Raw genomic sequence first — 26,449 nt, 5'->3', positions numbered from 1 at the left:
AAAATTGATGTGCCGCCTCCCTTCCCCTGTACGTGAGATTGGGGTTGGAAAAGAAAAAGTGGAGTCTCCTTATTTTTGGGTTCCAAAAAAAGTAAAAAAAACCCAAAAAAAAATCTAAAAAATCCTAATCACTAAAATCTTAACGATATCAAAAAATATCCATTAAAAATATAGAGTTTTTTTATGGAAAACTCTATCTTCTATTTATTCTTTGATATGAAAATTTCTCATCTTACTAGGCATCCAAGGAATCGTCACAAGGCATGATCACGCCTTGTCCAAAAACATCTTCTGAATTTTTTTCTGCTCCACTTCTTCCACTAAGATCATATCGGTAATTTTAATTGTGATATAAAATCACCCTTTTTAGCGCAGATTTATCGCGAGAGCAGAAAACTTCCTCCTGCAATAAAATCACACAAAAATGTGTCAATTAAGCACGTTGGAAGTGGTAACAACGAGAGACATGATAACAAAAAATGCAACTATTATGAGCCTATCAAATCTCCCACACCTTAACCATGCTTGTCCTTAAGCATAAAAGTGTTCAATTCATTATCTCAACTCATTATCCTCTTTCTGCTTCATTCACTCGTCCGCAAAATATTTTGTCATTCATCAAAGCAATATTATTATTTTTTTAAGCACCTAACATACCAACATTATGAACAATTGCTTCCATCCGAATGTGTAGAAATAAGAATGCATAGGGTCCAAACACTTCTCACATGATTCACTCATTTCACTCGTAAGTGTCTAGGTATGTATCAAGGAGCTCTTATATCAAAACACTGAAAATTTTTACCATAACCTTGTAAATATATCATATCTTCTACCAAATGAATGAATTAAAATGCACAAACAAAGGCTGTAAATGGGTTGTACCGTGGCTACAGGTCAGGTAGGAAAAAAGTACAACGATTTATGGAACTGAAGAAATCATACGCACTTTTCACAAAGACAATTGTATCCAAATAATAACATCTTCAATCTCATTATAAAAATCCAAGAGCATTTTTTTCTTTTTCTTCGTTGCACTCCCCCTTTTTTTCCTTTGTCATTCCGCCTTTCATTTTTTTCTTTTTCATTTTTTTCCTTCTTCTCTCTCTTTTTTTTTTTGTCATAAAGAGTTTTTTTTTTGTTTTGAGACAACGATTTCGAGCATTAATCACTCGATCTCAATAATTTGCACTTTCTAGGTTCAAGGCGATGCTAAACGCGAAAAGTTTGTATGATTCTCCAATTCAAGGTTCAAATAGAGGAATAACCAACAAAAAGGATTTATCATGGCTTGTAACGTGGTTAATTTTCAACAAATAGGCTCAAGCTCGAACTTGGATCACTAGGGGTAAATGAATCAGGGTAGGCTCAAAAAGAACGGCACTGATGATGCGAAAAAAAAACGGTTTGAACCTAATGCCCTTTACTTAGTTTATGCACCTAATACATCACAAGGTATCAACAAAGACATGTATAACAATGCAAGTTCTAGAAAAATCAACAATTTATGACTAACACACAATCAATAAAATTGGAGTATGATATAATGTTTGCTCATAGGCTCAAAGCTCACCAAAGAAAAAGGTATGTGTGCTAGACCCAATACACTTATCATTTCATCACATCATCCAGAGCAACTACCCATAAATGTAGCAGTAAGAATGCAAAATTAGTTGTATACAAAGAAAACATCAGGTTTTTTCATGGACTCGAATCAGAGGCATTTAAGATTCAAATGAGAAATAACGAATAAACAATAAATGCTTTACAGATCAAACAAATTCACTCTACCATGTTTTTTTTCCTCTTTTTTTTCAATTTTGAATTTTTTTAGTGCAAAAAATGAGAAAAAATAGAAATTGAAACGAGAAATAAGGCAAAATACCCTCCCACACCTATATGTGGCAATGTCCTCAATGACACAAAAATTAGATGCACAGCATAGACAGTAAAAGCAAGCAAGGGAAGTTAGGGAACTCCCCTGAAAATTGTTGGGCATCATAGAGCAAGGCGTCCTATTGCTGTGGTGGAGGGAATGGTGGGTCGAATCCTATGTGTTTGTAAAATGCCAGCTGCTTTTGTTCCATACGGTGCAAAAGCTGTGTGATATCATCAAGCTCCACATCAAAGCGTCGGCGGGGAGGTGCGGACGAAGTGGGTGGAGGCTCATGTAAATCCAAAGGCTCCGGCGAGTTATCTGAGTCATAGTGGGTGTGGCTGGAACGTGCCTCTGCAGTACCTGGTGGACAAAAGGTGAAAACTCCATGGAGTTGTTCTATTAGTCCCATAGTTTCTAAACAACGCAGATCCAAAGGCTCCATAGAACAAGCGACATGAAGGTTATTATTATTGAGATCAATCAAATTCAAGTTAACAGCAAGGGCAGTAATCAAAGACCCAAGAATCATATGACGTTTATGCGCGACCACACCAACAAATTGTGAAACTAACCAGTAGCCGAGGTTCACTTTGATTCGGTTTTGCATACACCACAGGAAAAAGAACTCAGCTTTCGTCAACACACCCGCAGAATACTTACGACCCGAAAAAGTAAAAGCCAAGAGTCTATGAATATATTTCCATACCGGATTATGTAGATGATAATCTTTGTATTTACTCGGGTCGTAGTCGTTTTGTGTGGAACAAGCCCTGTAGAAAACAATGGGATTAAATTGATCGTGAAAATGACATGCACTAGTCAAATATTCATCAGTGTGTGCAAATTCCTCGGTGATGAAACCGAAAGCAAGATTAAGTTCAGTAATTGAAAAGTGAAAAGTGTGACCCATCGATCGAAATCGGACTACCCCTGGGCTGCAAAGCGTGAAATTGTCAGCTTTGTGAATTCGAACGTTGCATAAAACTCACGCACAAGTTCAATATAGGCAGGGCAAGTGATTGCAAAGTAAAGCGCCCACCCAATATTGTTGATTACTTCAAACACCTCATTTCGAATATTTAAAACTTCCAAGGTCGTGATGAATATACTTGCAGGGGATGATTTGTTTTTGACATAGATCTTTGTACCTATCCTTTTCAATTTTTCTAGTAAAAGTTAAATGTCCGGGTAAATGCGAATCGGCAGGTGGTAGGACGTTCATCCCCTTTCTCATTCTAGCCCTTTTTCGCCCCGACAAAGAACTCGGGGTGCCTACTTTCTTATTCGATGCTTGAGAGCCCGATTGCATTCTATCAACAATTTATAAACGCCACACAATTATCCCACAACCAACAACAAACACAGGGACAATCACAAATTAAACCAGTAATAATTAGATGAACACAATGATACCCAATTGACAGTGAAACGATAAATAAATCAAACAACGTGTAAACACCGATAATCGAACTACGAGAGGGTAGGAGCGAAATCACCTAGAGGAGTGCAGCTGACGTGAATGATGATGTGTTGTTGTTGTTGATTTGCGCTGCAGTATGGTGGCGAGCGGCGGTGTTGAAAGTGCGCGACATCGCTGGAGTTGCAGAGTGGAAGAGGAGCAGTGGGGTTGAAGATTGCTGGTTAGGATTGGTGCTGCGGACTGGGAGACTAGCGACAGTGTTGACGTGCGAAGGTGAAATCTGTGAGCCGTGGACTATTGTGGAGAAATGAGAGCTAGAGGTCGACGGGGAAACGAAGGTGCGCGGGTGGCACTGCAGTTGCAGACGGTGGTGGCGGGCGATGGTGTTGCCGGAAGAACGGCGGTTGAGATCGACGGAGGCGAGGAGGCGGCCGAGCGAAGGTGCCTACAAAAAGTTTGGTAAGGGGAAAGGAAAATAGGGATAGAAAAAGGGGAACACGATTTCAATTTTATGAGTTGCAAACCCTTTTGTATTGTGGGATATCAGAAGAGGTGTTTGAGTAGGGCGTGATCACGCCTTAGCCGAATACATCTTCTGTGTTTTGCACCCAAATATATACATATATATATATATATATAAATTTTAAAAAAAACGTCGATTCTTTTTTTTTCTTAATTAATTTTTTTATTTATAATAAAATGAAAGAAAAAAAAAGTTCAGAGGATGTGTTCAAACAAGGCGTAATCACGACTTGTTGAAATACATCTCCTGTGTTTGGCACCAAAAATTTTTTTTTCTTCAAAATTGGTTTTCTTATAAGGCGTTATCACGCCCTATAGAAAGGCCTCTTCTGCACAAAAATAAACCAAACTTATAAATATGAAAAAAAAAACAAAAAACAAAAATTTGGGTTGCCTCCCAAAAGCGCAATTTTTTTACGTCGTTATGCTCGACATTTTTCGTCCCTTTAAATTGCCGAATAGTGTGGTTTTTCCAACTCAAGTTCGAGCATGTTTGCCACACTTTCATCCTCGTGAAACACCTTCAATCTATGTCCATTCACATTGAAAATTTTATCAGTATCCAAACTCTTGATTTCCACTGCACCATAAGGGAACATGTGAGTAACAACAAACATTCCAAGCCATTGGGAACGAAGCTTACCTGGCATGAGCTTTAGCCAAGAATTGTACAACAGCACTCGCTGTCCGACAACAAAATGTTTTCGTATAATAGAATTGTCGTGAAACAACTTCGTTTTCTCTTTGTAAATTCGTGAATTCTCATATGCTTCCAATCTTATCTCCTCCAACTCTTATAGTTGCAACTTTCTCAACTCGCCCGCTTCTTCCAAGTCCATATTGCAGTTTTTGACAGCCCAATAGGCTTTATGTCCAATTTCCACTGGCAAGTGACACGTTTTTCCCAACTAACCTATAAGGAGACATCCCTGTTGGAGTTTTGTATGTCGTCCGATAGGCCCAGAGTGCATCATCGAGACGAAGGCTCCAATATTTTCTTCCCGGATTGACGGTCTTTGCTAGGATAGACTTGATCTCCCGATTGGAAACTTCGGCCTGGCCATTCGTTTGTAGATGATAGGCAGTGGCCACTCTATGATGTACCTCATACTTCTTCAGCATTGTTTCAATTGTTCGATTGCAAAAATGGGTTCCTTGATCACTTATTAGCGCCCTTGGGATTCCGAACCTGCTGAAAATATTAGACTTGATAAAACCTGCAACCACTTTAGAATCATTAGTCCTAGTGGGTTTTGCTTCTACCCACTTTGAAACATAATCAACTGCCAGTAGTATGTAAAGATAGCCTCCCGCTGGATGGAATTGTCCCATGAAATCCATGCCCCAAATATAAAAAGTATCACATACAAGAAATTGGGTTTTGGGGCATTTCATTTCTATGGGACAAAGATCCCGTTCTTTGACATTGTTCACAGTTTTTACAAAACAAATAGGCATCCTTAAAAAGTGTCTCCCAATACAAACCACAATCCAAAATTTTCATAGTAGTCCGTTTCGGTCCAAAATGGCCACCACATGAATAATTATGACAGAAAGTCAAGATCGACTTATGTTCAATTTCAGGTAAGTCTCACAACGAATTTTCACTTTACCAGATTTGCTAAGATCATTAGGTAAAATTCCGGTAACCAAATAATTAACTATGTCTGCATACCAGGGATTCATACCTTTCACTTGAAATAGCTGCTCATCAGGAAAAAATTCGGAAACAGGCAAAACATTATCTTCGTTCACCAATCTACTCAGATGATCAGCTACTGGATTCTCAATTCCTTTCCGATCCTTGATCTCGATGTCGAATTCTTGGAGTAAGAGTATCAACCTTCTCAACCTCGGTTTTGACTCTTTTTTCGTCAACAGATATTTCGATGCTGCATGATCAGAAAACAAAATTACTTTAGAGCCTAGCAAATAGGATCGAAATTTTTCTTGAAGCATAGTATATGACGTGACTCTTCTTATCAACTTTCTGGCCTAGAACAGTCCCCACAGCATAATTGTTTGCATCACACATGATTTCAAAGGGCAAATTCCAGTCAGGTGGTTGGATATTAGGCGCGATGGTCAACATGTTTTTTAGATTGTTAAAAGCCTCCTTGCAATCTTCTCCAAACTCAAAAAGTACATCTTTTTGGAGCAACTTGGACATCGGTAGAGAAATCTTTGAGAAATCCTTAATAAACATGCGATAAAAACCTGCATGTCCAAGAAAACCTCGAATTCCCTTAACATTAGTGGGGTAGCGTAAATTTGTGATTAATTCAACCTTTGCTTTATCTACCTCAATACCCCTAGAGGAAACCACATGTCCTAACACAATGCCTTCGGTCACCATAAAATGAAACTTTTCATAATTCAAAATCAGATTGGTTTCCATGCACCTTTTCAAAATCTTGGACAAGTGACTCAAAAATTGTCAAATGAATCCCCATAGACAGTGAAATCATCCATAAATACCTCAATACAGTTTTCAATATACTCTGAAAAAATACTAAGCATGCACCTTTGAAACGTACCTGGAGCATTACAAAGTCCAAAAGGCATACGTCTGTAGGCCAATCTTCCAAAGAGGCATGTAAAAGTTGTCTTCTCCTGATCCTCCTGAGCAATGACTATCTAGTAATAACCTGAAAATCCATCAAGAAAACAAAAATAAGTTTTTCCAGCTAGTCTTTCCAATGTTTGATCAATAAAGGGCAAAGGAAAATTATCCTTTCTAGTAGCTAAATTAAGCTTTCGAAAATCAATAGCCATATGCCAACCATTTTGCACTCTTGTCGGTACCAACTCATCATTTTGATTTCTTACCACAGTGATACATGTTTTCTTTGGTACGACATGGATCGGACTCACCCATTTACTATCCGAAATAGGATAGATTATGCCTTCATCTAAAAGCTTGAGAATCTTTTTCATTACCACTTCTTTCATTACCGGACTCGGTTTTCTTTGGAATTCTCTTACCGATTTGGCATCGTCCTCTAAACGAATTCGATGCATGCAAATGGAAGGACTTGTGCTTTTGATGTCCGCCAATGTCCAACCAATTGCGGTCTTATGTTCTCTGAGAATTGTGGTTAATCTCTCTTCTTGCTCTTTAGTTAACCTCTTCAAGATGATCACAGACAAAGTTTCATTGTCTCCCAAATAAATATACTTCAAATGATCTGGCAAATCTTTCAATTCCAATTTTGGTGCCAATAAAACAGAGGGTAGCAATTTATTATGAGGGATTAATATTTCAGTTTCTAAATTTGGAACCACAGTTTGTGATTCCTCATCAGTTTCCGAAATTTCCCAAGCTTCGGCTAACTCTCCCTCCATCTCCAACTGTGCTTGCATGTGAAAATTGTCAATCTCATATGTCTCCTCAAAACATTCCTGCACAATTGAATCAACAATATAAATTGAACATATAGAGTGGTTTTCATTTGGGTATTTCATAGCATCAAAATACTAAATTTAACAATCTCCCCGTCGAATTCGATGGAAATAGTACCCTCTTTCACATCAATCCTGGTTCTAGCAATTTTCATGAAATGTCTCCCCAATAAAATCGGAGCTGAAATCGTAGTGGAGTCTTCTTTCATTCACAATATGTAGAAATCCACAGGAAATATAAATTCTTTAACCTGCACCAGAACATCCTCCACAACTCCTTCAGAGCACAATATATTGAATAGGGCATGACATTAATGGATGCACCTAAATCTAGCATGGCACGCTCAATTTTCAGCTTTCCAATAACACAAGGCATCGTAAACATACCTGGATCCTTGCATTTGTTTGGCAGTGAATTTTTAATAACCGCGGACACACTTCCCCCCAGGCTTACTTTTTCATCACTTTTAAACCTCCTTTTGTTAGTGCACAAATCTTTTAAAGATTTAGCATACCTTGGAATTTGTTTGATGGCATCTATAAGAGGAATATTGATCTCCACCTTTCTAAAGATTTCCAACACTTCTTTCTCGTAGTCCAATTTTTTGGATTTTTCCAACCTGGAAGGAAATGAAGGGACAACCGCATTAGAAATAGTAGATGAGAAAGAATTAGAATTTACCTTTGGTTGTTTCTCAGATTCTCCTTCGATCTCTTCATTTGTGCTTTTTTCTTCAGTATCTCTTGTTGGTGAAGTGTTCTTTTGGTCGATCTCCTTCCCACTCCTCAATACCATGATACTTGCATTTTCTTTTGGATTAACCACCGTCTGCGACGGTAGTTTTCCAGAATTTTGAGCTTCCAACTTGCTGACTGATGTAGCGATCTGAGTGATCTGGGTTCCTAGATTCTGAATGCTGGCCCTCGTTTCCTGTTGAAATTTTTGAGTATTTTCAGCTAAGGCCTTTACAATTTCGTCTAGAGACATACCTGAGTTGGATGCTTGTTCTGGTGCGTGTTGTTTGTTCCAATTTTGTTGTGGAGGGGTTGGCCTCCTTGATTCTTATAGCTGAAATTAGGATGATCCCTCCATCCTGGATTGTAGCTATTATAATATGGGTCATATCGACGCTAGGGATGCCCTGGAAATCCACCAATCACATTGGCCTGTTGCGTGGGTTCTTCTTGTAGTGACGGACACATATCTGTAGGATGTCCCACCATCGCACATACACCACAAGTTTTTACCTGTTGCCCCTGTCTTGCATCCAACTTTTCCAAAAGAGATGTAAAAGAATCTAATTTTTGATCGATAGGAGTAACACTTACCTCATTGACTGGTCGCAGAGGGTTGTCTTGCCTAGTACTGAATTGTTGTGCATTGGCAGCCATGTTGGAGATTAGAGCTCGTGCCTCTTGAGGCGTTTTGTTTACCAGTGCACCTCCACTTGCAGCATCAATCATGTTCCTATCAAAAAGTGAGAGACCCTCGTAGAAATATTGGATTAGGAGCTGTTCGGGAATCTGACGTTAAGGGCAACTGGCACATAACTGCTTAAATCTCTCCCAATATTCATATAATGTCTCTCCTTGTAACTGTCTAATCCCACAAATATCCTTCCGTATGTTAGCTGCTCGCGAAGCTGGAAAAAACTTCTCCAAAAATTTTTGTTTCATATTATCCCAAGTCGTGATCGTCCCAAAGGGCAAGTAATAGAGCTAATCCTTAGCTTTTTCGGCTAACAAGAATGGAAAAGCTCGCAAAGATATTTGTTCCTCAGTAATACCTTGCAGTTTCATGGCTGTGCACACAATATGAACTCTTTCAGATGTTTGTGGAGATCTTCACCTGCAAGACCACGGAAAGTAGGAAATAAATGAATCAAACCCGATTTTAATTCAAAAGTGGCATCAGTAGTAGGAAATTGAATGCATAATGGTTGTTGAATAACATTAGGATTAGATAACTCCTTGAGTGTTCTTTGAGCTTGTGTTGCCATTTTTTCTTGTTTACTTTCACTTCTTTCAACCTCAAGATCAATTTCTGATTCGCTTCCTATATCGTTGGAGTCCAATGAAGCGTTCAAATTAGGAGATGATGATGATGGTTGCTTTTCGCGTCTTAATCTTGCTTCTTTTCTCAATCTCTTAGCTGTCTTCTCGATTTCTGGATTATATTCAAGTTCACATGTACGAGAAGAACGAGGCATAAAAAATAAAATAACTAAACTCAAAAGAAACTAACCTTGCACCGCTCCCCGGCAACGGCGCCAAAATTTGGTGTGCTGTCGTTGAGCCACCAAACTTAAATTCCTACTCTTTAAATAAAATTAGTGTAATGGTGAGCAGGGTCAAATCCACAGGGAACAGGGGATGATTTCTTTCGAGTAAAAATGCAAATAAAAAGGGGGATTTCACGATATGAATTTCATAAAATACTAACTAAATTTATCCAAGAAAGGAAAGAAATGAATTTAAATGAAAATTAATCAACTAAAACAAAGTAAAGAATTTATATGAGAAAGATCTGATTCAAGGGAGTTCTACTATTTAATTATATAACTGTTCATTGGCAAAAAAATAATTTATTCAGGTTGTTCCAAGCAATTAACCTTAGAATTATAGGGATAGACGCTAAAATTTTTGTGTTTTCCTAAATTAATTGACCGAACCCAGCATCCCGTCAAAACTTGTCAAACTGGGCACGATAGCATTCTATATTAATTAAAAATAGCATTTTCGTTTTGTGAAAACAATTAATCCTAAAATCTAACAATTGAGATAGCTGCAATTGATAGATCGAGTTTCGTTGAATTATTTGGATTTAACATATTACGATAGCACAATACATCTAATCTATGTCACTCGTGTACCAATCATTTATGACAATTACGAATAACTGAATTCAAGGTTAGCAGTAGAAAATCATACACCGAATTAAATTTTCAGATTAAACAATATACAATATTCATATAATTAAATCATAAATCAACAAACACTTGGAATAAAAAGAATCTTAAATCTGAGAACAAATGCCTCACAGTGATAATTTAAACAGTAAAAATAACCCTTAAATCAGAAATAAAACTTAGCCAAGCATGGCTTGGTTTACAATCTCCATGCAAATAATTAAAGAAAAGAAAGGTACTAGAGACGTGGAGAAAATCGAAGAGAAAATCCTTGAGCCCTCTTTTCTTCTTCTTTCACGTGTGTTGTTGGAAATTGGTTGGAGAGAAAAATTGATGTGCCGCCTCCCTTCCCCTGTACGTGAGATTGGGGTTGGAAAAGAAAAAGGGGAGTCTACTTATTTTTGGGTTAAAAAAAAAGTATAAAAACCCAAAAAAAAAAAACTAAAAATTCCTAATCACTAAAATCTAAAAGATATCAAAAAATATCCACTAAGAATATAGAGTTTTTTATGGAAAACTCTATCTTCTATTTATTCTTTGATATGAAAATTTCTCATTTTACCAGGCAGCCAAGGAATCGTCACAAGGCGTGATCACGCCTTGTCCAAAAACATCTTCTGAATTTTTTTTTGCTCCACTTCTTCCATTAAGATCATATCGGCAATTTTAATTGTGATATAAAATCACCTTTTTAGCGCAGATTTATCGTGAGAGCAGAAAACTTCCTCCTACAATAAAATCACACAAAAATGTGTCAATTAAGCACGTTGGAAGTGGTAACAACGAGAGAAATGACAACAAAAAATGCAACTATTATGAGCCTATCACGTTTTTTATTGCTTCTCCAGAGAGTGATTTTGGTAAGTTATAATGACTACTCATTCTCCTTGCCATGTCCTTAAGCGTCCTGTTTCGTCTTTTAACAATACCATTCATAGTGGGCGAACCCGGCATATTGTATTGTGGGATAATACGACATTCCTCTAGGAACCTAGTGAAAGGTCATGGACGTTGTTCACGAGAACTGTCATATCTATCATAATATTCACCACCACGGTCAGATCTAACGTTTTTAATCTTTAAGCCAAGTTAATTTTTAACTTTGGATTTATAACTTTTGAACACATCCAATGATTGTGTCTTTTCATGGATGAGATAAATGAAATCGTATCTTGAAAAATCGTGTGTGAATGTTATAAAACACTGTTGACCATTCCAATAAACCCAATGGAATGGACCACAAATATCAGTATGTATATATTCTAAAACACGAAAACCTGTTGGCTTCATATATTCTTTTATTGGTTTGTTTTTCCTTCATAAAATTTACACAATTATTAAAATTTTTGTAATATAAAGGTTTGAGAATTTCACCTTGCACAAGTCTTTTTATTATCTTTTCAGTGATATGACCCAATCTTTTGTGTCATTGTGCAGCTGAATTCTCACTAGTTAACTTTCTTTTAGTTCCTCTACTTATTTGTGGGGATTTATTAAATTAACTAATAACATTCAAAGAATAAAGATTATCGTATCCAAATAAAGAATTAGAACCAACCAATTTTGAATCAAGACAAATCGAATATTACATTTTCAAATGAACAAGAATAACCGAATTTGTCCAATTCATAAATGAAAATAAAATTTCGTATAAAAAATGGTACATAATATGTTTCATAAAGATCCAAATATATTCCAATCTTTAACAATAATCTAAATTTTCCTATTGCATCAACTTCAACTTTATTGTCGTCACCAACGTAGATGATATTTCAGCATCACTTGGTTTTTGGCAACCTCGCATAGACACACTGATGTGAGTTGTTGCACCAGAACCTATCCACCACGAATGTCTAGGCATTGAATTTAAATTAACCTCAGAACAAACCATATTGAGTAAAAATATCTTTCTTAGCACACCGAGGGTGATAATTTGTACATTGCTTCTTTATATGCACATAACTGCCATAGAAGAAACAACCGACACTTTGTGAATCACCAGGATTCTTTTGGTTTCTTCGGAGGTATGTATCTGCACCTTACTTATCCTTCTTTTTCTTTCCTTTATCTTTCGAGGTAGATGCATAATGAGCACTTTTAGTCTTATCTTGCTTCAACCTTTCCTATTCCTAAACACAATGCAAGATGGGTTCATTTAGAGACCAAGTCTCTTTCTAGCAGTTGTTGCACAACTTGAACTGGTTAAATTGAAGAGGAATAGATATCAAAACTAGATGCACCAGCAAGTCCTCAGAGATGTCAGTTCTTTTCAAACTTGAAGCAAGATGAGATATTTCTGTAATGTACTCCCTTATGTTGCCCTAACCCATGTACCTCATTGAAACGAGGTTTTCCAAAAGTGTATCAATTTCAGACTTTTCACTTTTAGCAAACCTCTTTTCGAGGTTATAAAGGAAAGCCTTAGCAGAAGTAATATCACTAGACATTGTGCTCCTGAGTGTTTCTAGAATGGCTCTCTTCTTGATAATCATATACATGTGGTTCGACCTCTCGCACCATTCAGACTCCTTTGTTTTATCAGATGAACTCTTATCAGGAAATTCATCCCTTATCGCAAGGTCCAAATCCATGACTCCAAGAATTATCAGTATTCTCTTGCCATGATTAAAGTTTGAACCATTTAACATATGAATAAAATTTATATTGCAATGAATACTCGCATGAATCAAATCTGAATAAAGAACAAGAAAAAAATATGCTCAACCAAATATCCAAATAAAATAATCAATAAATTCAAATCATGTAAACATCATGAACATGATACAGAGCACTCTACTAATTGTTTATTTTTGGATAAAAGATTAACTTGTATGTCATATCCTTGCGCAGCACTCAAACAATGATACTAACTGTCATGTCAAATAGCAACCTTCCTTTGTTTCAATTCATTATTCACATTAAAAACCGAACAACTATCATATGTTTATCACCACAAGTGCATATGTAATTATATTAAATATTAAATTTCCTTTGGGTCGATCAATGTTCATGTAAATAACATATATCAAAATCCTTTTGAATTTGAAAATAAAAATAATTTCCATAAAATATGTCACTTTGACGAGAAAATCTGGTAAAGAATTAGATTTTCCAGAGATATGTTCAATATCAAAATCAAAACATGCTAATATAGCTTGCCATCTAGAAAATATTTGTTTAGATGTTATTACTTTAACATCTTTTAAAAGAATTTCTTTAGCAGATTTGCAATCAACCCTTAATAAAAATTTCTTATTTAAAAGATCAGTTTCAAATTTTGTAATACATTTAACAATTGAAAGAATTTCTTTCTTTATTGTAGAATAATTCTTTTGAGTATTATTCCAAGTTCCAGAAGTATATCTCACAAGAATTTCTTTAGATGTATTATCTAATTTTTGTTTAAGTATTCCTCCATATCCAATATCAGAGGCGTCTGTTTCAACTATTTGAATGCTTCAGGATTAGCAATAGATAAACAAGGGAGTTCTTTAACTCTTTCTTTTATTTTCTGTATTGCTAAAGTATGACTATCAGTCCATGGTTGAGGATTTTTCTTCAACCTTTGAAATAATAATTTACAATCTTGAGCGAGATCTTTATAAAAATCTCCAATATAATTAAGACTTCCAAGAAATCTTTGTAATTGATTTACATCAGTAATTTTATCAGGAAATTTATCAGCAAAAACAATTGCTCTTTCAATAAGAATTATTATTCCATTTTCAATATAATGTCCTAAGAATTTTATCTTAGTTTGAAAAAGTTTTACTTTTTTCTGATTTACTGAAAATCCAGCTTTTTTAGTAACTTGAATAAATATATTCAGATGTTTAAAATGCTGATCAATATTATCAGAATATATAAGAACATCATCTATATAAACGATAATATAATCTATATATGAATTATAAATTTCATTCATTATATTTTGGAATTCCATTGGAGCATTTTTTAATCCAAATGGCATTACATTCCATTCGTAATGGCCAAATGGTACAGTAAAAGCTTTTTTATATTTATCTTCCTCTTTTAGAAGAATCTGGTAGAATCCTGATTTTAAATCAAAAGAAGAGAATATTTTTCCCTTAAATAATCTATTTAATAAATCTCTTTTATTTGGTAATGGATGTTTTATCCATTTTAATGCTTTATTAAGCGGTTTATAATTGATAACAAGTCTTGGAGCTCCTCTCACAATTTCTGCTGCATTTTCTACATAAAATGCTGGACAACTCCAAGGACTATTACTTGGTCTTATCAATTCTTTTTTAAGAAGACTATCAATTTCTTCTTTGCAATAATTTAAAAGTCTAGGTCCCATTGCTATAGGCCTAGCTTTAGTAGGAATTTTATCCTCAATAAAATCATCCGTATAAGGTAGACTAACTTGATGTTTCTTCCTATTCCAAAAGGCATTAGGAACATCAGCACAAATTTCTTTAGATATATTTTCCGAAATAATTTTTATTTTTTCTTGAATTTTCTCAGAATTTATTTTCTCTTTAATATTTTTATAAAGAACTTCATCTTTTAATGAAGTAACAAAATTTTCTTTATTATGTACTATTTTTTGTAAAATATTTATAGATTTTGAAACAGGTATAGTGGTAAATGGAAAAAATAAATTATTTCCTTTAATATTGGTATATAAACCCTTTTCGTTAATTTTATTAATAGGAAACAACATTTGAAAAAATGGGGTTCCTAGAATCACAGGAGTAGAGATATTTTTAATGAGAATAAACGTAGTATTTAAACAAACTCCAGAATTACATATTGCTACATCAGACAATTTGTAATTAACTATAAGAGGTTGTTTATTAGCAGCTGTTATAAATTGAGTAGTCTTTTTATAATATTTAGAAGGAACAATTCCTTCACTGATGCAATTTACATCAGCTCCTGTATCTAGAAGTGCTTCAATAGTAATTTTAAATTTTTTATTAATAATTAATGTTACTTTTGAGTACCATTTTTGAGAAATGATTTGATCAATTTTATTAACCCATATCATTTGATTTATTTCATTATCATCTTTGGGTAAAATATTTTCTTCTTCTTCTTCTTCTTCTTCTTCTTCTTCTTCTTCTTCTTCATCTAAAGTAGAATCTTTTTCCCAAATATGATCATTAATACTAAGAGTATTTACTCTTTCTTTTAAATATTTTATTTCAGATTTTATCTGATCTATCTCTCCTTTTAATTCAGAGATAGTAGGCTCTCTTTCTTTTTGTTTTGCCTTTTCTAATATTTTATTATAAGAATATAATTCATGTTCTTGTACACTATTTTGTACAAGTTTAGTAGGCTTGTGATTTGCCATATTTAAATAATGTTCAATAGCTTTTCTTTTTTCTATAGGGTCTTTTATTTGATCTATGAGATCTAAAATAAAAGTTTCTTCATTTGATATAACATTTATTTCTAAGCCCATAAAATTTATGAAACAAGTATCACAATCACAATTTGGATCACAGATTTTGTTTTCTGATATTTCAGAATCATTATCTGAACTACAATTAGAATATTCAGATAATTCATTATCAATAACATTGATATAAAAATCTTTTTGTTTTAAATTTTCTTCTTTATTAAGAAGAATGTTTATCAAAGATTCTTTTAAATCATTGTTTATATTAAGATTATTAATCTTTTTCTTGACATAACACTTATTAGCCTTATGTCCAATTTTTCCACATTTCCAGCATACTGGAACTTTAGTAGAATCATTTTTTATAGGTTTTTTAAATCTTTTCTTAGAATATTTTTTAGATTTTTCTTTATCTTTTAGATAATGTTTCTTCCTTTTAAAAGGAAATCTTTTTCTTTTCTTATCTCTTTTAGGATATTGAATTGGTTGAAAACCTATTTGCTCACAAAAATCACCAATAATATTTCGGTTTTCTTCTTTTTGCATATCAAGCTGCCTTTTTAACTTGATATCGTTACAAAGAGTTATACCTTCTGCAGTTATTTCTGCAGATAAATCTCCATAAGTAAGAATACTCCAATCTATAGAGTTTGTTGAAGATTTAGATTTTAATCTATTTTTAACTCTTTCAGCAAAAAGAACTGGAAGTCCAGAAATAAATTTTTCTTTCCAGAAATTTGCATTGCAATCATTTCTAGTTAAAACTTTGGTCATAAATACATCTTTATACCATCTGAATTCAGATAGTGTTGGACATCTTAAATTCATTAATTGTTCTTGAGATCTATCTAATTGAAGTTCATTTGCTCCAATAAAATTAGATAGAATTGTATAAATAAGTGTATTAACCGCATCAAACTCTTCTCTTCCATTTAAATCAATTATAGAAGAGTTAAGAATTTTATTCTTTGCATCTTTTGAAAGATAGAAATCCCACCAACCTTGAAGTTGGCCAGTAAAACCAGTAATAATTGCTTGAGCAATCTGCCTATCATTATTACCTTTTATTTTTGCGGCAGAAGAGTATATTAACATTTGTTTAATAACAGTTTTAATCTGATATTCAGACTTTCCATCTATATTCCATTCAGTAATGGCCTCGCCATTAAACTGAACATAATCTTTCTTTTCTTCAATTTGAAGATCTATAGGTGTTGCCTTTTTATAAAAAGGTTTTACAATTGATACTTTATGCATTTTATTAATCTGCATTTCATCTTCAGAAGAGCTTGAAGAATTTTCAAGTTGTTCATCTTTGGTAATTACCGAAATAAAACCTTTTTCTTTAATATTAATTTTTTGTAATCGGTCTATTAGACCTTCCATAAAATCTTCATCTTTTTTAGAGCTTAAAAGAAATTTTTCTTGCTTAAGATTAGGGGGAGGTTTTATCATCAAGGCTTTAGAACTTTCTCCTCTAGACATTTCTTGTTTAGGTTTAGAAAGAATTTCTTCTATCCTGGTGGTTTGATTTCTTAAAGAATGTAAAGTGAGATTAGTAAAATTATTTTGCTGAATTACATGGTCAAAATTACCATGTCATATTTCAGATTTTATGGGAGTAGCATAAATTTCTTTATTTCCCTTTTTAATTTGTAAAGTAGTAAAAGAGGGATGAATCTCACTAGATTCTTCTCCAGTTTCATGAACATACAATTTATATGTTGATTCAAGAGTATTTATAAAAGACTCATTAGTAAAATTGGGAAATATTTTATTTCTTGCTGGAAAATATAAATTTTCTAACCATTTGAAAAAATCTAAATTTAATTTAGTTTCTTCCACCCATTCTTTATATCTTAAAGAATATAAATCTTGTTGTTTTGAGTTTAAGCAACTTAAAAACCATTTTTTCTTATTTAAATTTTTAACCTTTTCTAAAATTTTTTGAATAGGATTATTATAATTAATAACTATAACATTATAACCCATATCAGAAAAAGTAGGAGAATCTGATTTTCTATTATTAACAGAATAACTTCTTTGAAAACGAGAAGTGCTAGATTCAGGAAGATCAACCTTATATTCCGGTTGAGATATATTATCTTTAGTCTTTTGAAGACCAGATATACTGATTTTTTCAAAATCAGATATAGAAGAAGTAGAATTTCTACTTTCTTCTGGGAGTTTAATTCTTAAATGTCTTTGGGATGAGAATTTTATTTCAACATCACCATCTACATATTGAACTATACTTTCTAGTTTTCTAGATTCTTCTTTGATAGTAGGAGCAATATTCTCCATTTTCCAGATTTCTGGTAAAGTAACTTGATTCCAATTTATTGTTTTTGGAATCATAATATTACTTTTATTAATATCAGTTATAAAGAGTGGGGTTTCACCTCTTTTTGAACTAATTTGATTAGTATTAATTCTGAAATTAGAAATTGTAGAATTCATAACTTTATAACAGATTCTATATGAAAGGGGATCGGTAACGGTGACCGGAAGCGCAACGGAAGTTAAAAAATTCGATTTTTCATAAGAAATTTCGGCCACCATCATTTTGTTGTAGCAAATACATTTAAACACCATTGTCATACATAGGGTGTAAGAAAATCGTTACCTATCAACCTCTTGAGGTTGATGATGGCTCCAACTAAGGTGTAAACACCTTAGCTCTTGTATGGCATGAAGAAATCTACAAGCTTCCTCCTACCTTGAATCTTTCCTTCAAATTAGGCCCACCACCAACTAGGTAGATCCCCTCATATTTTGCACTAGAAAAATATGAGGATTTTTCATTTGAGAAGAGAGTGTTTCTTCAACCATTGAAGAAAGAAAAATTGGAGAGAAAGTGAATAGTATTTTCGGCACTATTCATCCTTGGAGAGAAGGAGAGACATTTTTTTGGTTGTGTGAAAAGTAGAGTAAAAAAGGTGCATGCTATGCCTTGAAAACTCAAAAAGTAGTCTCCCAACCTTTCACCTCTCATGCATGCATATTATATGGTTTTTATAAAATAAAAACCATGGACTAAATTTAATTATCTCAAACCTATTTGAAACTAATTAAACATTACTTGAATTTACCCAAGTCCCACTAGTTAAATAATTAATTTAAATTGAGCTCTACAAGACTCAATATAATTTAATTAATTCAACACTTGAATTAATTTAATTATTTGGACTCTACTAGGTCCACTAGTGTTTAATTAATTCAACACTTGAATTAATTTAATTTAGTCCATAATAATGTTTATGAAAATCACAATTTTCAAATACATTATTCACTTGGCCAAATTTTAATTTAGGAACACTTCCATAAATTAAAATTTACATTTTTCTCATAGAAGTCATACTTCTATTTTTTATTTACACTTATAAACTCATTTATAAGTCGTTCAACACATTGAACTATTTCTCCTTTATAGAAGTCATACTTCTAATTTTCCTTACGCTTATAAACTCTTTTATAAGCCGTTCAACACATTGAACTATTTTACTTCTCAACGGGATCTAGAAAGCTAGTACTTGTGTGGCCCTCAATGGTTTATTGATACAACTAGCCGTGGGTTCACATCTCCATGTGATTCGGACTAAACATGTCCTTATATGAGCATACCCCAATTGCTCCATTCTTACTTATCAACTCCTTGATAATAAGAACGTCAGAACTCAAGTCTGATAATACCCAACCAACCATGTTAAACGCCTAGCAACATCGCTTACATGATTCCCTAGGTATCAAATGATAGTGCCTGCAAGAACCATTCAATTATGGTTAGCGTACAGTATGGTCCCTTCAACTCATATATCCCGATCGATTCGACAACCATTGGTTTATCGAGAGTTGTCAATGAATCGATACTATGTGTCATGTCGTAGTTGCATCGATGGTGTAATCTATGAAACCCCTTTCACAATTACCACCATACTCTGGCCAGAGATTTCAACCTACATACACATGATAACACATAGGATATCCATACCCGAAGGTAAGCGGTGAATCCTCGACTACAATGCATCGACTCCTATGTGTTTCGATAGAACACCCAACCTTGCCACCTGATGACCCCATGAGAGTCGGTAAACAAGTCAAAGTGTAATTCTAGCACATAGAGTCTCAATGTTGTCTCGGGTCATAAGGACTAATGGTGTACAACCATAAACTAGGACGTTTCCACTCGATAAGTGAGAACCACTTGGAAAGTCCTTTTATGGAGGGTTGTTCAGTGCACTCTACCAGGAGCACCTATCTGTATGCTCGGACATCACAATGTCCCCAACCAATGAAACATGGTACTCACATCGCAGATACTAGTCTCGAACTCCAGCGGCCTATATCCTCCTTAGCGGCGGCTGAATCGACTAGGAACTGTTTAGAATATACAGTATTCCAAATATGAGTTTCATGATACTCATCATATGAGCATCTCATATTCTTTCTACTATTTGTATATTCAAGGTCTTTATCTATGCAACTAGCATGGGTATACAGATAAGGATGTGCCAAAATAATAATGTCAAATATTATTAAAATAAAGATTGCTTATACATAGAGTTTCATTGTGAACACTCGGCCAACACTTGGCTCGACGGGCACCTACTCTAACAATTTCCCACTTGCACTAGAGCCAACTACCCGTATGCTTCAAACCCATTGATTCGCGATGCATCTCGAATAATGGTTCAGGTAAAGGCTTAGCTAGTGGATCAGCAACATTATCTGCGGAGCCGACTATGTCAAAAGACACTTCTCCTCTTTCCACAATCTCTCCGAGGATGTGGTACTTTCTCAATACATGTTTGGACTTCTGATGAGACCTTGGCTCCTTTTCTTGAGCTAAAGCTCCCGTGTTGTCACACAACACCGGGAGAGGAGCAACTCCATTAGGAATGACGTCCAACTCTTAGACGAAATTCCTTATCCAAACAGCCTCCCTTGCTGCATCTGATGCAGCAATGTATTCGGCCTCTGTGCTGGAATCCGCAGTATTGTCTTGCTTGGAACTCTTCCAAGAGACAGCAGCACCATTGAGCATGAATACAAACCCAGAGGTTGACTTCGAGTCATCGATATCGCTTTGGAAGCTAGAGTCGGTATAGCCTTCCAATTTCAGTTCTCCACCCCATAGACCAAGAACAATTTATTGGTCCTTCTCAACTACTTGAGGATGTCTTTCAAAACTTTCTAGTGTGGAAGACCAGGGTTCAATTGATATCTACTCACTACACTTACTGCGAAAGCTACGTCAGGACGTGTACATATCATCTCATACATGATGCTACCAATCGCAGATGCATAAGGAATGCTTGTCATCGCCGCTATCTCTGCATCAGTCTTGGGAGACATAGACTTGGATAGGGACACGCCATGACACATTGGTAGATGTCCTCTCTTGGACTCATCCATCGAGAACCGCTTCACGTTGGTATCATGTATGTGGACTGGGTGAGACCAAGCAATCTTCTTGATCTATCTCTATAGATCTGTATTCCCAATACAAAAGATGCTTCACCCAAGTCTTATATCGAGAACTTACTTGCTAACCATATTTTAGTTGATTGCAACATTCCTACATCATTCCCAATGATTAGAATGTCATCAACATAAAATACCAGGAATGTCACAACACTCCCACTGACCTTCTTATACACACAGGGTTCCTCAGGATTCTTATCAAAACCAAACTCTTTGATTGTACTATCGAATCTGAGGTTCCAACTCCTAGATGCCTGCTTTAGACCATAAATAGATCTATGAAGTTTGCATACCATATTCGCACTTCCGATAGATGTAAACCCTCCAAGTTTGAGACATGTAAATATCTTCCTTAATATATCCATTAAGAAAGGCTGTCTTGACATCCATCTGCCATATCTCATAGTCATACCATGCAGTTATTGCTAGCAAAATCCTTGTGAACTTGAACATTGAAACTGGAGAAAAGGTTTCCTCAAAGTCAACTCCTTGTCTTTGAGTATATCCTTTTGCCACCAATCGCGCCTTGAAGGTCAATACCTTCCCATCCGCCCCAAGTTTCCTCTTGTAAATCCATTTACACCCTATGGGAACAATTCCCTCAGGTGGATCCACGAGATTCCACACTTGGTTCGAATTCATGGAATTCATCTCAGATTCCATAGCTTCAAGCCATTTGGATGAATCGGCATCAGATAACGCTTCCTTGAAGATCCTTGGATCACATCCATGGTTAGGCTCATCATGGCCCTCTTCAAGAAGCTGACCATACCACATAGGTGGTCTCGAGACTTTCTCGGATCTTCTAGGAGCTTGTATCTCCTCTCTTGGCTCTTCGGGTGTGGGATCTATAATTGTGGGTGTCTCTCGAACCTCTTCGAGTTCTATCATCTCCCCTTTTCTATGATATCCAATTGAACTCCTTGGATATCCCACTAAGAAACATAAAATGGATCGACTATCCAATTTATCTCCCACTACCTGCTTCATAAGCAGGGCACCCCCATATTCTAAGATAAGAATACTTAGGAGGCTTACCTATCTATATCTCATATGTTATATGCCTTTGAATGGACATTTAGTGGAATATCCTTTAATTTTAAGTTATAGAGATCGTTTTCAAGTTATCAAGTACCAATTAAACATTCATTCTTGTAAATGTTGCAAACACCTTTGCTAAATAGACAAGAATATCCATCTTTATCACAATAGAAATGGAAACAATGTTTTTCACAAAAAGGTACAAACAAAACATCTCTTAAAAATCAACTTAAAATCATTGTTCAACAATAAGTAAATATCTTCAACAGCCTTGGCAGCAACTCTTGCTCCATTGCCCATCCTCTAGAAGGTCACACCTTCCTTAAGCTTTCTACTTCTTCCCATCACCTGTAACTCATTACAGAGACGTGAGTCACAACCGGTATCTAATACCCAAGAAGTAGAGTTAATTGAAATGTTTACTTCAATTTAGAACATACCGTTTCCAGAACTCTTCTGGGCAAGATATTCCTTGCAATTTCGCCTCCAATGTCCAGGCTTCTTGCAGTGATGACAAACATCACTAGTCTTGTCAGCCTTAACTGGTGTGGCTGCCACAACGGGATTCGGAGATTGTCTCAACAAGGGCACGTTCTTCTTGGGACATTGGAAAGAACTCTTCTTTCCCTTCCCATGTGGATCAATCTTCGTACCAGATGAAGAACCCACATAAAGAACCAACTTCTCTTTCTTGATGGTTGATTCAAACGTAACAAGCATGTTCACCAACTCTTCAAGGGTCGGCTCCATCTTGTTCATGTTGAAGTTAACCACAAAAGGATCAAATGAGCTAGGCAATGATAACAGCAACACGTCGGTGGTCAACTCCGAAGGCAAGATCAAATTCATGCCAACGAGCTTGTCCACGAGCCCAATCAACTTCAGGCCATGCTCATGGACCGAGGCCCCATCTCGCATGCGCAAAGTGATCAGCTCCTTGACGGTAGCATGCCTAAGAGGCCGTGTTTGCACACCAAAGAGCTCCTTGAGATGCAAATGAATGTCAGCAGCACTCTTTCCATCCTCAAAACGCCTCTGCAGCTCATCATTCATAGAAGTCAGCATATAACACCGGGCTATCAAGTCATGGTCACACCATTCTTTGTAATCCTGCAATTCCTCAGGATTGCAGTCAGTCGGAGCCTCAACAGGGGGCGACTCAGTCAGTGTATATGCTACCCTTTCCGAATTCAATACGATTTTTAGGTTTCATAGCCAAGTGAGGTAATTAGGTCCAGTTAGTATGTGTTTGTCGAGTATTACAGATATCGGATTGCGAATCGAAGACATTGTCAATTTGTACTGAAAAGTAAAAACAGATAAATGTTTATGAATATTTTAAAATATTTAGTAAGATATGAAGTTTGGACTTTAACTTCATAAATATTCGCTCCCACTGTTTTGACATCTTTCACTACCCTCTAGTGAAAACGGGAAACTCCTTTCCTCAGTAGGTACGTTAGGTCCAATTAGCGAATTATGATCCCGAATAAGATCAGTCAATCACAATTCCTAAAAGATAGTTTCCAATTGCATCACAATGCAACCCTTAACGTAAAATTTTGTCTCACGCTTGATTAGGACCCAATAATATGACGTCGTTCATCTTCACGTGTCAAGCCTTACCCATCAATGTTGAACCTTAATGGACGGTAGCCATGAGTTCCCCCAATAATATGAGCCGAAATCACGGGAGTTCCACGTAGTTCACATCACCATGTCAATGGATGTCACAGCTTTCCGGCACCCAAAGCTCCCCCAATAATATGAGCCGAGCCCCAAGTACGGGTAGCGTTCATCATGCACCCATTGTCGATGGAAGACATGGAAATTATAAACAAATTTATAATTCTCCTTTTCGGGCTTGATATTAATTGAATCTTATTCAAAATGAGGGTTTTTAATTTTGAAAGGTCTCATCATTAATTTTTATTTTAAAAGCTCGCCATGTTTGATCGTATGTTTGCCGGATTCATGCAACTTTGTTATTATCATAATAATAACGCACATACTCATTATTTATAACATATCATGCATATATTATAAACAGTAAACAAAACAAGGATGATCAATCGCCCCAATACTAACGGACCGTGTGAGCTAAACACGGGCTTAGGTCCAATCCTAGGGAAATGCACGGGATGCAAATGCAACTATTACATAAGCTTCCAATATTTACGTGTCTTCGGTCTTCATAATCATCATGGACACCATCTTCCAATCTTGATCATCCACTAAACTATATTTACAAATAAATATCCATGGCAAATAGGGATACATCTCATGGGGGTGGGAACGGACCATAAACCAAGCCCACTTTATAAATTGATAATTATTACAATCATTCAACACAAAATATCCTAGCATACACCTAGCAAATTGGGCTTGGGGTTTTGATCATCCTTCATGCATAGTATCACATATCATACACCATCAATTAATTACCACAATAATTAATTGATCCAATATTATATATCTTGATCCAATCACTAACCGCCACGATTATAAACTAAATTAACAAAGTATACAAACACCTTTGTCTACTTTCAAATTAATTTATTTATAACCGAATTTCTTATAAATCACAATTTACTATAAATAATTAAAGTCCAACTTTGATTATTTATTTCATGAGAAAAATTTGCAACTTTTGTAATTTTAAACTTAAGAGCCCAAAAACTTATTTTTCACCGAAAACATTTTGGCCCATTTAAAATTCACAAACATGTTAGCCATCTAATGGCCCAACAACTCAAGGCTCATGACACTTTGATATTCCAAAACACTTTTGGAAACCCTAGTCGTCATCGCCATCGCCGGAGCTCCGTCGCCGGATTCCGGCCAACAAAAAATTTTTTTTTTATTAAAGTGTATGGGCTGTTCGGGGCTGCCCTTGCTGCCCAAAACCCGCCCCAATCCGTCCTTGAATTCGTTGCAAAATTTTGTTCTCACGCGGTTAGAAATCAATCTCAACATAATATCTTGTTTTTGCTACACAAAATCGTAACCATAGCTCGGATACCACTTGAAAGCGGACCGGTTACGGTGGCCGGAAGCGCAACGGAAGTAAAAAATTTAACATTTTCAAGCAAGAAATTCGGCCACCTTGTTATTGTGTAAGATTTACAATAAAAACACATTCATAGAGTGTTTAAGAAATTTTACCTATCAACCCCTTGAGGATTGATGTATGGCTCCAACTAAGGTGTAAACACCTTAGCTCTTCAATGGTAGAAACTATCTACAAGCTCTCCTTGTTCTTGAATCTTTCCTTCAAATTAGGCCCACCACCAACTAGCTAGAACCACTCTAATTTTGCACTAGAAAAATTAGATCATTTTTCTTTGAGAAGTATAGTGTTTCTTCAACAATTGAAGAACAAAAAAGTTGGAGAGGATGAATAGTATTTTCGGCCACTATTCATGCTAGGAGAGAAGGAGAGACATTTTTTGGTTGTGGGAAAAGTTAAAGTAAAAAAGTTGCATGCCAAGCCTTGGTTATACAAAAAGTTGTCTCCCAACCTTTCACCTCCCTTGCATGCCTTTCTATTTGGGTTTGTAACAATTACAAAGCCCATGGACTTTTATTTAAATGTCCCAAACACATTTGAGACCATTTAACCATTGCTTGATTTTACTCAAGCCCACTAGTCTAATAATTAATTTTAATTGGGCTCTACAAGACCCAATATTGTTTAATAAATTCAACACTTGAATTAATTTAATTATTTGGACTCTACTAGGCCCTCTAGTGTTTAATTAGTTCAACACTTGAATTAATTTAATTTAGTCCATAATAATGTTTATGAAAAACACAATTTTCAAATACATTATTTGTTTGGCCAACTTTTAATTTATGAACACTTCCATAAATTAAAATTTACATTTCTCTCATAGAAGTCATACTTCTATTTTTCTTTACGCTTATAAACTCATTTATAAGCCGTTCAACACATTGAACTATTTTCTCCTTTATAGAAGTCATACTTCTAATTTTTTTTCTTTACACTTATAAACTCCTTTATAAGCCGTTCAACACATTGAACTATTTCTCTTCTCAACGGGATCTAGAAAGCTAGTACTTGTGTGGCCCTCAATGGTTCATTGATACAACTAGTCGTGGGTTCACATCTCCATGTGATTCGGACTAAACATGTCCTTATATGAGCATACCCTAATTGCTCCATTCTTACTTATCAACTCCTTGATAACAAGAATGTCAGAACTCAAGTCTGATAGTACCCAACCAACCATGTTAAACGCCTAGCAGTATCGCTTACATGATTCCCTAGGTATCAAATGATAGTGCCTCCAAGAACCATTCAATTATGGTTAGCGTACAGTACGGTCCCTTCAACTCATATATCCCGACCGATTCGACAACCATTGGTTTATCGAGAGTTGTCAATGAATCGATAC

At 35.4% G+C, this 26,449-nt stretch overlaps 1 protein-coding gene across 1 annotated transcript; it reads right to left on the bottom strand.

The window, feature by feature from the left end:
• Positions 1–5,378: 5,378 nt before the first annotated feature.
• Positions 5,379–8,687, bottom strand: LOC140840723 (uncharacterized). The gene is made up of 7 exons (XM_073207894.1): positions 8,472–8,687; positions 7,611–8,154; positions 7,475–7,500; positions 6,696–7,223; positions 6,359–6,458; positions 5,796–6,164; positions 5,379–5,713 (listed from the first exon to the last, which is right to left on the bottom strand). The coding sequence occupies exons 1-7, from the start codon at positions 8,685–8,687 to the stop codon at positions 5,379–5,381; spliced, it is 2,118 nt and encodes a 705-aa protein (XP_073063995.1).
• Between the last annotated feature and the right edge of the window lie 17,762 nt (positions 8,688–26,449).

Source organism: Primulina eburnea, chromosome 9 (genome assembly GCF_022965805.1).
Source record: "Primulina eburnea isolate SZY01 chromosome 9, ASM2296580v1, whole genome shotgun sequence".
NCBI classification, from domain to species: Eukaryota; Viridiplantae; Streptophyta; class Magnoliopsida; order Lamiales; family Gesneriaceae; genus Primulina; species Primulina eburnea.
This window is presented reverse-complemented; position numbering and strand designations above follow the sequence as displayed.

Bases quoted from the DNA above. Each gene is read 5' to 3' on its own strand.
- LOC140840723 (XM_073207894.1), bottom strand. From the start codon at position 8,687: ATGATTGATGCTGCAAGTGGAGGTGCACTGGTAAACAAAACGCCTCAA. The intron at 7,501-7,610 runs GTATGTTTACGA...TGTGCTCTGAAG, and splicing joins AAACAAATGCAAGGATCCAG to GAGTTGTGGAGGATGTTCTG. The intron at 7,224-7,474 runs GTTAAAGAATTT...TCAATTGTGCAG, and splicing joins TGGAGGATGTTCTGGTGCAG to GAATGTTTTGAGGAGACATA.